The 15898-nt window shown below is 39.1% G+C and overlaps 1 protein-coding gene across 1 annotated transcript; it reads right to left on the bottom strand.

The window, feature by feature from the left end:
• Window positions 1-3676: 3676 nt before the first annotated feature.
• Window positions 3677-4645, bottom strand: OR51S1 (olfactory receptor family 51 subfamily S member 1). The gene has a single exon (XM_069555164.1). It carries the CDS (start codon window positions 4643-4645, stop codon window positions 3677-3679), a length of 969 nt encoding a protein of 322 aa, XP_069411265.1.
• Window positions 4646-15898: the final 11253 nt, after the last annotated feature.

Here is a 15898-nt window from a genome sequence, read left to right as displayed (position 1 = left end):
AGAGTACTGGAGTTGGTTGCCATTTCCTTCTCCATGAAATTGAGAGACTGCCATCTAATTAGTTTATTAAGAGAATATACAGTATATCTTAAAGAATAGTTTGATAAAATATGAGGCTATAACTGTTTCTGTATTCCTAGAATATGTTCTAATATATCACTGTGTATTCTTATCTTGTCACTAAATGGATTTGATCTGAAAATTTGATTTTTTCACTTTTCATTTAAAATGTGTTCTTCTTTAATCACAAGTAACAAGGATGTTTCAACTGTTCAACATATTAAAGTAGACTATTATTGTGTTAGTGAATGCTGAAAATGCATTTAATAGGATTCATTAAGTAAGCTTATTAAAAATTTTTTTAATGCAATATAAATGAACTATTTAAGTGTTATAAAGTTTATTCAAAGATCTAGCAGTCAACCATCTAGCAGTGTCAGTAAATGAAACACTAATGCCATTTAAATAAAATGAGAAACAACATTTTTGTTCACTCTTAAACTTTCATAACAGGTTGGAGATTCCAATGAATTTAATAAAATAAGAAAATGAAATAATTTATATGAATATCAGGGGAACATTACTTATCATCTATTTTTACTTATGAATGCTGTTAATAAATACAAATAAAATATAAAAATTTTAAAATGCTTCTAAAATTTTGTGATAATTTGGTAAAGTACACACTAATGCAAGATAAAAAATGTTTTTTTCTCAATCTAGCAATATATATGTGGAGACAGAAATGGCTGGTTATCTCAGTTGATTAGAGTTTGAGGCTAATAACACCAAGGTCCTGGATTCAGTCCCCAGGCAGGCCACAGAAAGTTTTTCTCCTTATTACCCAAGGTGGTTACATGTTAAGGGCTTCCTAGGTGGTGCTAGTGATAAAGAACCTACCTATCAATGGAGGAGACTTGAGAGACATGGGTTTGATTCCTGGGTGGGGAAGATCCCCTGGAGAAGAAAATGGCGACCTACTCTAGTATTCTTGCCTGGGGAAACCCATGGAGAGAGGAGCCTGGCAGGCTACAGTCCTTGAGCATGACTGAGCATACACACACACACACACACAGAAATGGGGTAATATTTTATTTATGATAGCAACACCAATCATACATTTTAAAAACTACATAGACATATATTTAAATAAAATGAATAATTTTATTGAAAAGTATAAACAAGTTCTTAATAAATGAAATACATAAATTGTTGGATGTGGAAACTTATCATGAATGCTGATTTGGTTATATTTAATCTACTAAGAATGTAATTCTTGTTAGAATTTCAGAGTTTTTAATTGCTTTTGAAAGAGGATCACTTTATAGCGCATATTAACCAAATCACACTATGAGGCTGGTCTAGTAGGTCAGTGATATGTGAATATATATGACACATATATTGTTGTTCAGCTCAGTTTTTTCTGACTCTGTGACCCCATGGACTGCAGCACACCAGGCATCCCTGTCCATCACCGACTCCTGGAGTTTGCTCAAACTCATGTCCATTGAGTTGATGTTGCCATCCAACCATCTCATTTTTTGTCGTCCCCTTCTCAGCATCAGAGTCATTTTCAAAGAGTCAGCTCTTTGCATCAGGTGGCCAAAGTACTGGAGCTTCAGCATCAGTCCTTTCAATGAATATTCAGGGTTGATTTCCTTTAGAATTGACTAGTTTGACCTCCTTTGCTGTCCAAGGGAATCTCAAGAGTCTTCTCTAGCACCACGGTTTGAAAGCATCCATTTTTCAGTGCTCAGCCTTTTTTTTTTTATTAAATTTTTATTTTTACTTTATTTTACTGTGTATAAGCAAGGTGAAAAGACAGCCTTCTGAATGGGAGAAAATAATAGCAAATGAAGCAACTGACAAACAACTAATCTCAAAAATATACAAGCAACTTATGCAGCTCAAGTCCAGAAAAATAAACGACCCGATCAAAAAATGGGCCAAAGAATTAAATAGACATTTCTCCAAAGAAGACATACGGATGGCTAACAAACACATGAAAAGATGCTCAATATCACTCATTATCAGAGAAATGCAAATCAAAACCACAATGAGGTACCACTTCACACAAGTCAGAATGTCTGCAATTCAAAAGTCTGCAAGCAATAAATGCTGGAGAGGGTGTGGAGAAAAGGGAACCCTCCTACACTGTTGGTGGGAATGCAAACTAGTACAGCCACTATGGAGAACAGTATGGAGATTCCTTAAAAAATTGCAAATAGAACTGCCTTATGACTCAGCCTTCTTTATGGTCCAACTCTCACATCTGTATATGACTACTGGAAAAACAATAGCTTTGATTATATAGACCCTTGTCGACAAAGTGGTGTCTCTGATTTTTAATATACTGTCTAGGTTTACCACAGCTTTTCTTCTAGGAAACAAGTGTCTTTTAATTTCATGGCTGCAGTCACCATCTGCAGTGATTTTGGAGCCCAAGGAAAGAAAGTCTCTCACTGTTTCCATTGTTTCCCCATCTATTTGCCATGAAGTGAAGGGACCAGATGCCAAGATCTTCATTTTTTGAATGTTGAGTTTTTAAGCCAGCTTTTTCACATATATATCATATTCCATAAGAAGATTTCTAAAGCAAAGTCCATACCCATACACACACCTAAAGTATGACATATATGCCGCTTAGTCAGTCATGTCTGAGTCTTTGTGACCCCATGGACTGTAGTGTGCTAAGCTCCTCTATTCATGGGATTCTCCAGGCAAGAATCCTGGAGTAGGTTGCCATTCCCTTTACCAGGGAATATTCCCAATCCAGGGATAGAACCATGTCTCCTGCACTACAGGTAGATTCTTTACCATCTGAGCCACCAGGAATCCAAAAATATGACATACATAGTTTTTTATTTCAGTGAGAAAAAGAGAATGTGTTTAATAGATGATGCTACCGCGAGTACATAATTACCTTGTTAACATAACATTGGACTTAGAAAAGTCATTATAACAGTTCTTTTAAAAAGGCTTAAGAGAATATGTACAGAACAGGTTAAAGACACTTGTTTTAAAAGCAACACATGAAAAACAAAAATTAAAAATTAAAATGGATTTGATTATGTAAAACTGCATTTACTTGAGATTTGGTTACTTAAATAGTGAAAAAGGCAAATACTATATTGGCAAAGGTATAAAAAGGATTTTATATAAAGGATTTCTTGCACATTTGTTTTTAAAACCTTAAACAATCCAGTAGAAAAATGGGTGAAGTCTTTTTGAAGAGACTATTCATAGAGGAAGAAACAAAATAGCCTACAGATATGTGAAAGACACTGTTTCTATTGGGAAAATCTGATGTAAAGTAAAATTCATCACTAATAAAATTGATGAAAATTTGATAATAATGGTAACAGGGAATTCTGGTGGACATGCAGAAAATGCACACCCCTAACACACCTGAATGGTTGTGACAAGACTTAGATTCTGACTGTTTCTGGGCCATGGATGTGATGTTAATAGGGGCTCACAACAGACCACTCCCCTTCTCTAGAGCTCATAAACTTTCATCAGTATCCACATGAACACTTCAAGGGACAGAAATATACATCTGTGTACATGCACTTTTGTGTACCTGAATGACATTTTATGCATGATGAACTGAGTTCTCAGTCATGGAAACCTTTGTGTCAGCTAACCACCAAATATGGAGGAAACATCCTTCTCACTAAGCACAACCCACCTTCCTGGGCTGCAATCTCTTGCGGATTCTCTCTCTAATCTCCTTCATCTTGACACTATAGAGAATAGGGTTTATCAATGGGGGAAGCAGGAAGTGGACATAGGAGAGAAGAGTATGGGCAGGCTGAGGGATTGGCATCCTGAGACGATCAATGAGAGCCAGGAGGACCATTGGCACATAGAAGAGAAGCACAGCAGAGAGGTGGGCAGCACAGGTTTGGCCAGCCTTCCAGCGATCCTCACTGGACCCCAAACCTTGCAACACCCTGCCAATTAGGCCATAGGAGAAGAAAATAAGCAGAGGGTCCAAGCCCATGGCAGACAGGACCACAAAGAGGCTGTACACTGCTCCCCCACCTCCGGGGCAGGCCAAATGGGCCATATCCGGGTGCAAGCAGTAAGAATGGGTCAGGACCTGTGGATGGCAGTAAGGCATGTGGGCCAGGAGGAACGGCAGGGGCAGGTGGAGACCCAGGCATCGTAAAGCAATGGCCACACAGATCTTGCTGATGACACCATTGGTGAGGAGTGTTGGGTAGTGGAGAGGGCGGCAAATGGCCAGTGCCCGATCCAAGGCCATGGCAAGTAAGACAGAGGACTCCATGACAGAAAAGACATGGACAAAGAACATCTGGAGAAGGCAGGCTGAGGCAGAGACAGCATGAGCGTTTGCAAAGGCAAGACCCAGCAGGGTGGGCATCAGGGCTGTGGACAAGCCAACATCAGACATGCTGAGCAGGAAGAGGAAGAAGTACATTGGGCAGTGCAGTGTGGGCTCCAGGGCAATGATCCAGAGGACAGCACCATTGCCCAGGGCAGACAGAAGGTAGACAGTGATGAGGGGCACTGCCCACCAGGAGGGTACAGCCGATAGGCCTGGCAGGCCCACCAGCAGGAAGGTGGGGGCCATCGAAGAGCTGGCATTGGGAGCTGAGTGGGTGAGGAATGTTGACATACTTCAGGATCCCACTGGGAACTCGGGAAACTGAAAACGGATTAGAAAGACTTATTTAACCTTATGACACATTTGCATAAGGCTTTCTAAAACTGCCTGCCCCTTCCTCTCCTGCCCCAGGCACACATACACATACTCATTCTAGTAGCTATGCCATAGTCATCCCTTGCCTTGGAGCATTTTCTATAGCTGTCCACAGAGCTCTGATTCTCTCTTTAAATGATTTTCCCATTTTCCTCAACCCTGTTTTTCACCGTAGCTTTTTTCCTAATTTGGTCCCTCCTTTAACAGAAAACACCCATAAGGGGGTCTATACTCCTATGAGCACATTTTCTTTTTTTCTTTTTTAAATGTATTTGGCTATGCAGGATCTTAGTTGCAGCATGCAAACTAAGTACAGCATGTGGGATCTAGTTCCCTGACCATTGTGAGCATGGAGTGTTAGCCACCGGACCACCAGGGAAGTCCCTGAACATGTCTTCTACTCCTCCCAGTCCCAGGCAATCTGACCTCTGTGCTTCCTCAACACACATTTCAATTCACTTGAACTGCTCTCATTCATTATCCATTACTCCTTTATTACCAAATCTAGGGGCACTTACATTTCCTAAACTGATGTGTTTCTCAATGAGCTTTGGCTCTTATGAAACACTTTCTCCTTTTCTTTTTAATTCTACCTCTCAGAATTTATATTCTTAGTTCTCCATGCCCTTTACCATCCAATTTATACACTGGTATTTTTGAGAATCTTTATTTGGCTATTTCCTTTTTCCTCAGTGACATTCCTCCTGACTTCAACTAAACTTTATAAGTTGATGAATCATAAATATATCCCCAGATAATTCTATATTTAGCTCACCCAAGTCTCTACTTGGATGTCATAAGCGTTATAAATTCAAATAATCCAAATCAGATCTTAACAAATGTATTCACATACAAAATATTACATTGTTCTTGGTTCTTATACTGCAAACAAAAATCAACTCAAAAAGGTTTAACGATTTAAATGTAAGACCTGGAACTGCTAGATGAATATATAAGGGAAAAGCTTCATGACATAGGCTGCTACTGCTGCTAAGTTGCTTCAGTCATGTCCAACTCTGTGCGACCCCATAGACGGCAGCCTACCAAGCTCCCCCATCCCTGGGATTCTCCAGGCAAGAACACTGGAGTGGACTGCCGTTTCCTTTTCCAATGCATGAAAGTGAAAAGTGAAAGTGAAGTCACTCAGTCGTGTCCGACCCTCAGCAACCCCGTGGACTGCAGCCTTCCAGGCTCCTCCGTCCATGGGATTTTCCAGGCAAGAGCACTGGAGTGGGGTGCCATTGCCTTCTCCGTCATGACATAGGAATTGGTGATAATTTCTTGAGTATGACACTAAAAGTGCATGTGACAAAAGTAAAATTAGAAAAGCGGCATTATATCAACGGATAAACAAAATATAAACAAAATATAAGGCATACTCATGCAAACACTCAACCATGGAGAGATACAAAATGCTCATTCCCTAGATGAAAGCACTTCTGACTATGTACTGATACATATACACATATTCACATGAAAATACATGTGGAACAAAAGCACCCGTATATTCATGTATTAGTATATTCTTATCATACATACACTCATCTGCACAGATTGTGAATGGCAAGTGCCCTTAACCAATCTTTTGCTGCTTTACACCATCAGAGCCAAGCCAATACAAAGACTCAGTCATTTTCCATAAACACACCTGCAGACAATGCAGTCTACCTCTTCACATACACATATTCCTCAGATGTTCAGAAACTTCCCTCTGTATGCAGCACACAAACATACATCTGCACCCATCAGAAAGGCAGGCGATCATAAACGTGTATCTAATAATCACATCTCACATCACTCATTTTTATCAATATTTTACTTAGGGCATTTTTCATCCATATTTTACTTCAAATATCTGATAGATAACTACAAAGACAAGTATAAGCTCCATTTTTCTCATACTGAAATCTTGCTTTCTATAGATTTATTTCTGTGGTTCAAAACTGAAAGTGGGGACATTATCAACAAAAGACATGTATAAATACTAAATGATGTTTTTGGGGAGAGGACAAGTTTCACTCATTACTGGCTTATTTCCCTGCCGTTTGAAATAAAAGTCGCTCAGGTTACTAAAGAGATAGAACATGAGATATTTGGTTATAGGGAAGATTTGAGGCTGGTGCAATGGGGAGATTGGAGCAGCCATACAGAGATGGCAAAGTATTATGAACAAATCCTCTCAATTTACAGTTGCGTCCAGACCAAGACTGGCTATATGGCTCTCATTAAAATTCTCCTTGCTACTTACCAGGCCAGCATCAAAAAATTTATGCATCAGACAGGGTCTTCAGTTGCACATGAATGCTACAGAATTAGAAGTGGCCAATTTGAGAAATTGCTAAGTTAGGTCATAGGGGATAAGTCACAGTAGGAAGAAATGGCTAAGGGATTGGACTTTTCTCCAAGGTGATGATTGCTCCTCCATTTCCTGAGAGACTTCTCTTTGTCTCCATATTAACCTTGACTGTACTGAAAGAGATATTTACAGGGCCAAGAACTAATGAATCTGCTGGAGGCAGGTGGTATATCCATATGACAAAGTAAGAGATCAAATCAGATACGTTATGAAATTTGAATACGCAAGAGACCTAGGCATATAAGAAACATTTTAAAAAGGGCATCACATGCGGGATTGAGAAATAAAACAACCAGGGAACAAAAATGATTTGGTAAATTATAGAGTCTAACTTTTGGTAATAAGCTCTCTATTTTTGATCTCAAATCTGTGGCTAGTTGAAATACAAGGTAGGGATCAGTTCTGCTACTCCGTATATTCAGATTCTCTCTCACACTCTGTCTTTGTGAGGACACCCATGGAATTTAGCTTTGCTCTGAAGAATCTGGGGAAAAGGACCCCTGCTAATCTTATCAGGAGTGTAAGGTAGGCAGAAAGCCAGCCCACAGGAAATAGCAGATACTGCTACTGAATTTTCAAGATTCCCCAAGCTTCCCACCAGTAAGGGAAATAGATGGGGAAACAGTGGAAACAGTGTCAGACTTTATTATTATTATTATTTTTTTTGGCTCCAGAATCACTGCAGATGGTGACTGCAGCCATGAAATTAAAAGACACTTACTCCTTGGAAGGAAAATTATGACCAACATAGATAGCATATTCAAAAGCAGAGACATTACTTTGTCAACAAAGGTCCATCTAGTCAAGGCTATGGTTTTTCTAGTGGTCATGTATGGATGTGAGAGTTGGACTGTGAAGAAAGCTGAGTGCCGAAGAATTGATGCTTTTGAACTGTGGTGTTGGAGAAGACTCGAGAGTCCCTTGAACTGTAAGGAGATCTAACCAGTCCATTTTAAAGGAGATCAGTCCTGGGTGTTCACTGGAAGAACCGATGTTAAAGCTGAAACTCCAATACTTTGGCCACCTCATGCGAAGAGTTGACTCATTGGAAAAGACCCTAATGCTGAGAGGAATTGGGGGGCAGGAGGAGAAGGGGACGACAGAGGATGAGATGACTGGATGGCATCACCAACTCGATGGACGTGAGTCTGAGTGAACTCCAGGAGTTGGTGATGGACAGGGAGTCCTGGTGTGCTGCGATTCATGGGGTCACAAAGAATTGGACATGACTAAGTAACTGAACCAAACTGAACTGAACCTTAGAACTATACTATATTAATTTTTCCAATAACTTTTTAGTTTTTATTGGAGTATAGCTGATTAACAATGTTATGGTAGATTCAGGTGGTTAGCAAAGAGACTGAGCCATGCCTGTACATGTATCCATTCTCCTCCAAACTCCCCTACTATCCAGCCTGCCACATAATATTGAGCAGAGTTCCCTGTGCTATATAGTAGGTCCTTGTGGGTTATACATTTTAAGAATTATTCTATATTAATTTTAAGACATCTCTCAGTGATATATTTGATCGTCAAAGTCCGCTTCAAGTGACTTCCTTTCTCTAAATTATGGTGGCAACTGTTAGAGTCCTTTATACCCAGTCTCCAAGACTTTAACCCAATCCTGAATACTGCATGCTGGTTCAGAATCCATGTCTTTGCATGGACAGTTATTTCTATCTTCACTCCATTATCCATCTCAGGAAACAATTTATTCTTACAAGAACTCATCTGCTACTGGTTCCCATAGACCTGCTAATGTTAATATATTACTCCCTGCAAACAAATCACTTATTATTCTCTTAACTCTATGAATCCCTCTAGCATAAACTAGTGCACTATTATAACACTTTCCATGCCTTCCTGCTACTCTATGAGCTGTATAAAGATGTATTATCTTTTATATTTTTCTATAATAACGGTATCTTTCCATTATACATGAAATATATTTGTTGAATTCCATGAGCTGTTTTAAAGTCTGCTTATATAAAAATTGCTCTCATTGTCCAGACTCTGAGCCCATAGCTCCTTGTAAATGGAATTATGCTTTTATAAACTTTCTACTTCTCCATCCCAATTCTCCAACCCACATCTACATTTCCATGCTTCAAAAACGGAAGTAACTTTCTGCAAGTGGCCAAATTCTTTACCCTATCTTCTTTCTGCCCTCTCAGGCTCAGAAACAGTAACTTTCACACCTATTTCTCCTTCCGCTTTCCTCATTCTTGTTTCATCTCCCCAGTTACTACCCTCTCCCCATTTACTTTATCACTCTTACCTCGAATCTAATGGTCCTTTTCCACACCTGCTTCTCCCTTTGTGCAGTTCACTCACTTGGTTCCTCCAGTGACCCTCACACACGTTGTACTGCCTCAGAAGTATTCGTTATGCTACCCTTGTTGTACAGCTTCTGGTGGAGTGGGTGGGGTGTGCGCTACATGAAAGTAGAGCACAGGTGTCCAGTCTCTTGTTGTCAGAGCCCCATGGGGATCCTGAGAATGCTGTAGTTAGTTAAGGGTCTGTGGTTCTGCCCAGAGGAAGCATCACAATAACTTTTGAACTGTAGCTGGAATGGAAGAATCCTTCCATCCCCAGCATAAATTACTGCTCTCACAGCCTGTAAAACAAGTCTCTTTCCACCCCACACTAACCCTAAGCTCATAGGCCCACTAGGTTCTGATGCCCTGTTTTGTCTTGGTCTTTCTGCTCTTTGGCAGTTTACAATCTCTCCCAAACCTTTTTTTTTCAAAGAGCACATAATGAGCCCCAGAGAGTATCCCAGGTTTAGACCATAGGGACCCCTGGATTTGTTGCTTGTCTTTGTTTTGACTAATTGCCATGAGCTCAGTGGAGTACAACAGGGTGCTAGTGGCTCTAAGGGTGCAGGTTCCATATCTCCAAAGATCACTTACTCACTTTGCTTTGTAACTTTAGGCTAAGGGCTGAATCAATTCAAATAATTCATTCAAAGAGGGCTGTTGAATGACCTTTTATCCTTGTTATGGTTTGATGCTCATCCCCAACCACACTCACTCTGCTACACATAAAGTCAGATCTCTCTGAAATATAGCAGTGAGCTTGACTGGATCCCCTCTCTCCTCTGGCCCAAATCAAGTCTTTTGGGCTCACTCTTTTTCTCTCTCTTCCCTATATTTGCCCTTTCTCATTCTCCTTGCCATTTCTCATTCTTTACAAATGTCCTGTTGTCTGGTGGATCAAGTATCAGATACTCCCACTCCCCACACCAGCTTGCGGCTTTTCCTTCACACCTTGGACATAATTAGCCCAAATCTCTGTAAAGAACCTAGGGACTCGTGTGTCATGCCACCCACCGCTCCTCCCCTACCTGAAGACGTTCAGGGATGTTTTTGTTCCTATAATCCCTAAGGCAGACCTAGGTAACTAGATTCCAGCTTGTGGGTTTATCCTGGCTCATTCCTGTTACTTTTACTCCTCTTGAAGAGATTGTGCATTAATGTCTTTATCCCCAGGGTACAACTAAATTTCTCCTAGATTCAAGTTACTGCATCCTTCCTCTCATTTTCTCCCAGAAAATTCCAGTAGGTGTGATCTATTGGACCTGGAGGCTTCCCTCAAACTCTCCAACTGAAGCTTTTTTTTTAATCCCTGGGGATTGGGACTAGGACCTTGATAAAGTCAGTTTTACCTCCTCAGAACACCCACAGTCCCATAGCCAGTCCTATCACAGGTTCCCTGTTCAATTCAATGTACCATTCCCTATACTTTCATGCCTTTGGGATCCAGAGTTGTCTCTTCTCTCATCTCTAAACCATAGAAATGGTCCCATATCTCTGTACTCTGATCTTCCTAATGTTCAGGATAACTATTTTCCGTGATAAGTGATTCTGACCTAATAGCTTGAAGGAAGGGACAGAATTAAACCATTCATGGGTACTTCTTTATCTCAGATCAACATGTCTGTCATCTGCTATCATATTTCAGGAGCCCACAATATGGCATTATGACTTTCATATTTAGACCTATTTAGGCAAAAATCCTTGCTTTGCTACTTTCTATCTATAATACAGGACAAGCCCCTTCACATCTCCAAGCTTCAGTTTCCTCATCAGTAAAAAGGGTTTGTATGTAAGGTTAGTGATGTGTCCAGAATATGCATAACTCCTATTATTTGCTGTATGTGCCCATCAACATCAGGTCACCAATCTTCCCTCTTTGTTGTCCAAAGTGGTTTTCTCTCAAAGATGAGTTATGAGCACCTGATATATACCAGATATTATTATAGGCTACAGTAGTAAACAAGGGAGTAAACAAGAATAGTCAGGTTTCTTGTTTCACGGATCTTCCAGTGGGGAGAGTGATAGACAATAAATGAATAAACAATTCAGACAATTCCAGATGGCTCTATCTAAGGTCTATAAAACAAACAGAAAAGGATTATGGAATAATGGATGGAGAGTGGCTGAATACTATAGAAAGGGTGATATTTCTGAAGGTTATATTAAACTGAGATCTAAATATTGAGAATGAATATTCTCAATCATATTAGCCATGTGCTGATATGGACAAAGCATGTTTCAGGCAAATTCTCAAGTGGTGAGGCAAGACAAAGTTTTTGTTTGAAGTCCAAGGAAATATCCTTGGATGTTTTCAAAGTAGAGAAATGTAACGATATGATTTGTGATTTAAAAAAGTCTACCTGCCATGTAGAGTAGGAATGGATTTAGCAGGCAAAAGTGGAAGCAGGAAAACCATTTAAGATTATCAGAAGATACCACATGTATGTGGAATAGAAAAAAAAAAGAATACAAATTAATTTCTTTAAAAAACAGTAGCAGACTCAGATACAGGAAAAAAAAAAAAAGGTTACCAAAGGGAAAAAGGTTGGGGGAGAGATAAATTAGGAGTTTGGGGATTAACATACACACACTATTAAATTAAATTTTACTTCATACATTAAATTTCCTCCGTCTTCCCCACACTCTACCAGCTAACAGTGATCCTCCTGATTTTAAAAGCCTTATCTTGGTTTGAGCTTCTTGTACAGTACATAACACATTTAACTTTTCTTATATGTATTTTAATATTTATTTCATTTCTAAATCTATTATTTTGATAGAAAACATATAAGGAAACCTACCATGTTAACCACTTTTAAGTGTATAGTTTAGTGGTACTAAGTATATTTCCATTGTTGTGAAATAGATTTCCATAACATTTTGTCTTCTGAATCTGAAACTCTATAATCGTTAAACAGTAGCTTTTTTCCTCTCCTAAAGCTCTAGGTAACCACCATTCTATTTTCTGTTTCTATGATTTTGACTACTTTTGATACTTCATATGAGTATTACAGTATTAAAAGGGCTAGTATTTTTAGTGATGTTCATTTATTAACTATACATTAAAATGTATCTTTTTTCCTGAAAAATGAAAATTTACAGGATTAAATACCTGAACTTTAGCCACTGATTTAAGAAAAAGCTGATGACATATTCCATATAGATACTCAAAGATTTTATCATAAAGGGATTAGTAGTTACTCTTGATCATATTTTTTTCTATATATACATATCTTTTATTTTTTTTTTTACTTTTTTTTTTTTTACATATCTTTTAAAAAGTCTTAAACAATTTGGCGGATGAAAGGTAAAGTTACACATGGTTATATAGAAAGCTTTTGAAAACAAAGTTCAACCCAATGTTAATTTGTTTTACATGAATGAAATGAAGAGCTTTGAAAAATATTGACCATATTATCTGCTAAAATAAATCACAACTGAACAAACAAAACGAACATATGATATAGTTGCAAAAACACAAAGCTCTATTTTTATTCCATTGGTACCCACAGAGTGGAGTTAGTATTAATGCAAAAGAAATAGTATAGTCTATTTATACACATGATTATTATTTTTAATTGCTCAGTGCAATGGGACAGAGATATTAATAACTAGATAATCCACAAGTTTAATATATCTTGTTTTTCACTGTTTTGACCAATATAGACCTGATAATGCAATGCAGCTGCTAAATTATGATAGAAAGACATATCAAAAATTTATCATTCAAATATTTTAAGCAAGATAACTGCAAGTCAGAAAAACAAATCATTTCAATTTAGCAAAAGTAGCTTAATATTTAAGTAGCTTAACATTTATTCTTTGGAGTGTATGTTCCTTTTGACCACAAACTATCTCCTTTCATTTTGAATTTGACTTTTGTCCCTTTTCTTGAGGGTCTTTCACTCCTAGCATGCACAAGATGCAAGTTTTGTTTGTTACCTAGCTGTGAATTCTCCTTTAAAATAATTTTCAACCATTTTGTTTGCACATCAGCATTTAAAGGCAAAGAGTCAGGCACTCTGACTTCTGTTGAGTCACACTTTCCCTATCTGATGATGTGATATAACTAACCTGCCAACCAAAGCAGCAATTACTCTCCCACCATCTTCCTCCCAGAGAGCAAAAAGCCATGTTGAAAGAAAAGGTGAAGTCAATATTCTAGAACAGAAAGGCAACTGTACTTTATAATCCTTTCTTCTGAATTTTCATCTGAAAATATTTAATAACACTGCCAAATTCCAAAATTAGATTGTACTTTTTGCTACTAGTTAAGGAGATAGTTTGTAGTCAAAAGGAACATACAGTCCAAAGAGTAAATATTAAGCTACTTTATCTTTTATGAAAGGCCTCAGAAACATATTAAGAATGAGTCAATAACAAAGAATATGTTTTGGGAAAAATACACTCATGAATGCTGAAAATTATCTTGACAGTATGAAAACCGCTTAAGGATAGACAAGATGCATTATACAGGCTTACAGATTATTTCAAATGTATTTTTGGCTGTTCATGATTATGATTTTTCATATGGCTTTCATGAATATCAAATTTATGTGGCAATTAAATCATTTAACTAGAGGCAATAAGAGATTTGTCTAACTCAAATTTGGTTAGTGCTAAGTATTATTAGGCTAATATTTTCTAAAGAAGCTGACAAGACATAAGAGAAAGTGATTTCTCATTCAAAGTAAAAGAAACAAGGAACAGGGGAAAAAAAGAAGAAGCAGAGTGATTTATTTTTATGTGAATAAGAAACTTAAAATGTTACTGAGGAAGTCCACGTAGCAAAAATAGAGACTCTGGAATTGTATAATATTGTTACATATGGAAAGAAAAGAGGAATAATAGAAATATTTAAGAGATCAAATACTTGGGACTTATGATTTATTGGATGATTATATTTTCCTAAATCTTGTTACTTCTTCACTAATTTACTAACCCAAGCCCAAATCCCCTCTGTATTGTCAATTCTTCACAAATGTATTGTATCCTTGTCTAAAAGGTACAAAGGTTGTCTGCTTTGGTCAGTTCTTTGAGTCTTATGTTATTTTATGAACTCCTATACATGTAGATTAAATCTTCTTAATTTATTTTATGTCAATTTAATTATTGGGCCAGTGAAAGAACCTAGAAGGGAAGAAGGGAAAAGTTTTCCACTCCTCCAGTGGCCACCAGGCAGATGACATATTATTATCTTGAACTCATCATAAGGCTCAGTATCAGAGATGTAGAGAGAGAGAGAGAGAGAGAGAGAGAGAGAGAGAGAGAGAGAGAGACCCAGCATCTACAAAAGAGCCCAATGCTACGAAAGATTGAAGGAAGGAGGAGAAGGGGAGGCAGAGGATGAGATGGTTGGATGGCCTCACCGACTCAATGGACATAAGTTTGAGCAAACTCCGGGAGGTGGTGAAGGACAGGGAAGCCTGGCATGCTTCAGTCCACGGGGGTCACAAAGAAGAGGGCACAATTAACCAAGTGAACAATGACGAGAGAGAGAGAGAGAGTCACTTCACTGGGAGTAGTGAATGGGGTTACTATTGAACCTGGGAAGGGGCAGTTTACTGAAATGCTAAGAAGGAAAAGATGGGTGTGGATGTATTTCAAGAAGTGGCTAAGAGATAAACAACAAGGTTATATTGTGTAACACAGGAAACTATACTCATTATCTTTTAGTAACTTATAGTGGAGTGCAATCTGCAAAAATACTGAATCATTATGCTGTACGCCTGAAAATAATATACTATTGTAAATCAACTATGCTGCTGCTGCTAAGTTGCTTCAGTCGTGTCCGACTCTGTGCGACCCCATAGACAGCAGCCCGCCAGGCTCCCCTGTCCCTGGGATTCTCCAGGCAAGAACACTGGAGTGGGTTGCCATTTTTTCCATTAAATTAACTAATTAATTAAAAAGAAGTAGCTAAGAGAGGAGGACATTTGATAAAAAAGGGGTTAGTATCCAATCAAGGGAAAATTAATTAAAAATAGATTCTCTAAATATATAGGACAATAGAGTCTGATCTATTGCATAATCAATCTCCTCTGCATTTTTAGCTTTGGCTATGTCACAGGCGGCTGCGAGCCGGCGCACTAAGCGCGAAGAATTACCCCATATCCGAGGTCAGGGGCAGCGGCCTAGAGTGCCAGGCTGCGATGGTGCAGGAACAGCCGAGAGGAGCTACCCTGCGTCTGAGGTCGGGGTGGCAGCTGAGAGGAGCTACCCTGCGTCCGGGGTCAGTGGCCGCCGGGAGGAGCTACCCTGCGTCCGAGGTCATGGGCGGTGGCTGGGAGGAGACACCTGACGTCTGAGGTCAAGGGCGGCGGCTGAGAGGAGCTACCCCGCGTTCAAGGTCAGTGGCCGCCAGGGAGTCCGAGGTCAGGGGCGGCCGGGAGAAGCCACCTCGCGCCCGAGGCCAGGGGTGGTGACCCTAAGAAGCCACCCTCAGCCCGAGGCCAGGACTGGCAGCTGAGAGGAGCAACCCGAGGAGCAGTGGCT

The sequence above is a fragment of the Ovis canadensis genome, chromosome 15 (genome assembly GCF_042477335.2).
Source record: "Ovis canadensis isolate MfBH-ARS-UI-01 breed Bighorn chromosome 15, ARS-UI_OviCan_v2, whole genome shotgun sequence".
NCBI lineage: Eukaryota > Metazoa > Chordata > Mammalia > Artiodactyla > Bovidae > Ovis > Ovis canadensis.
The sequence above is the reverse complement of the archived record's forward strand: the minus strand, read 5'-3'. Positions and strand labels throughout refer to the sequence as shown.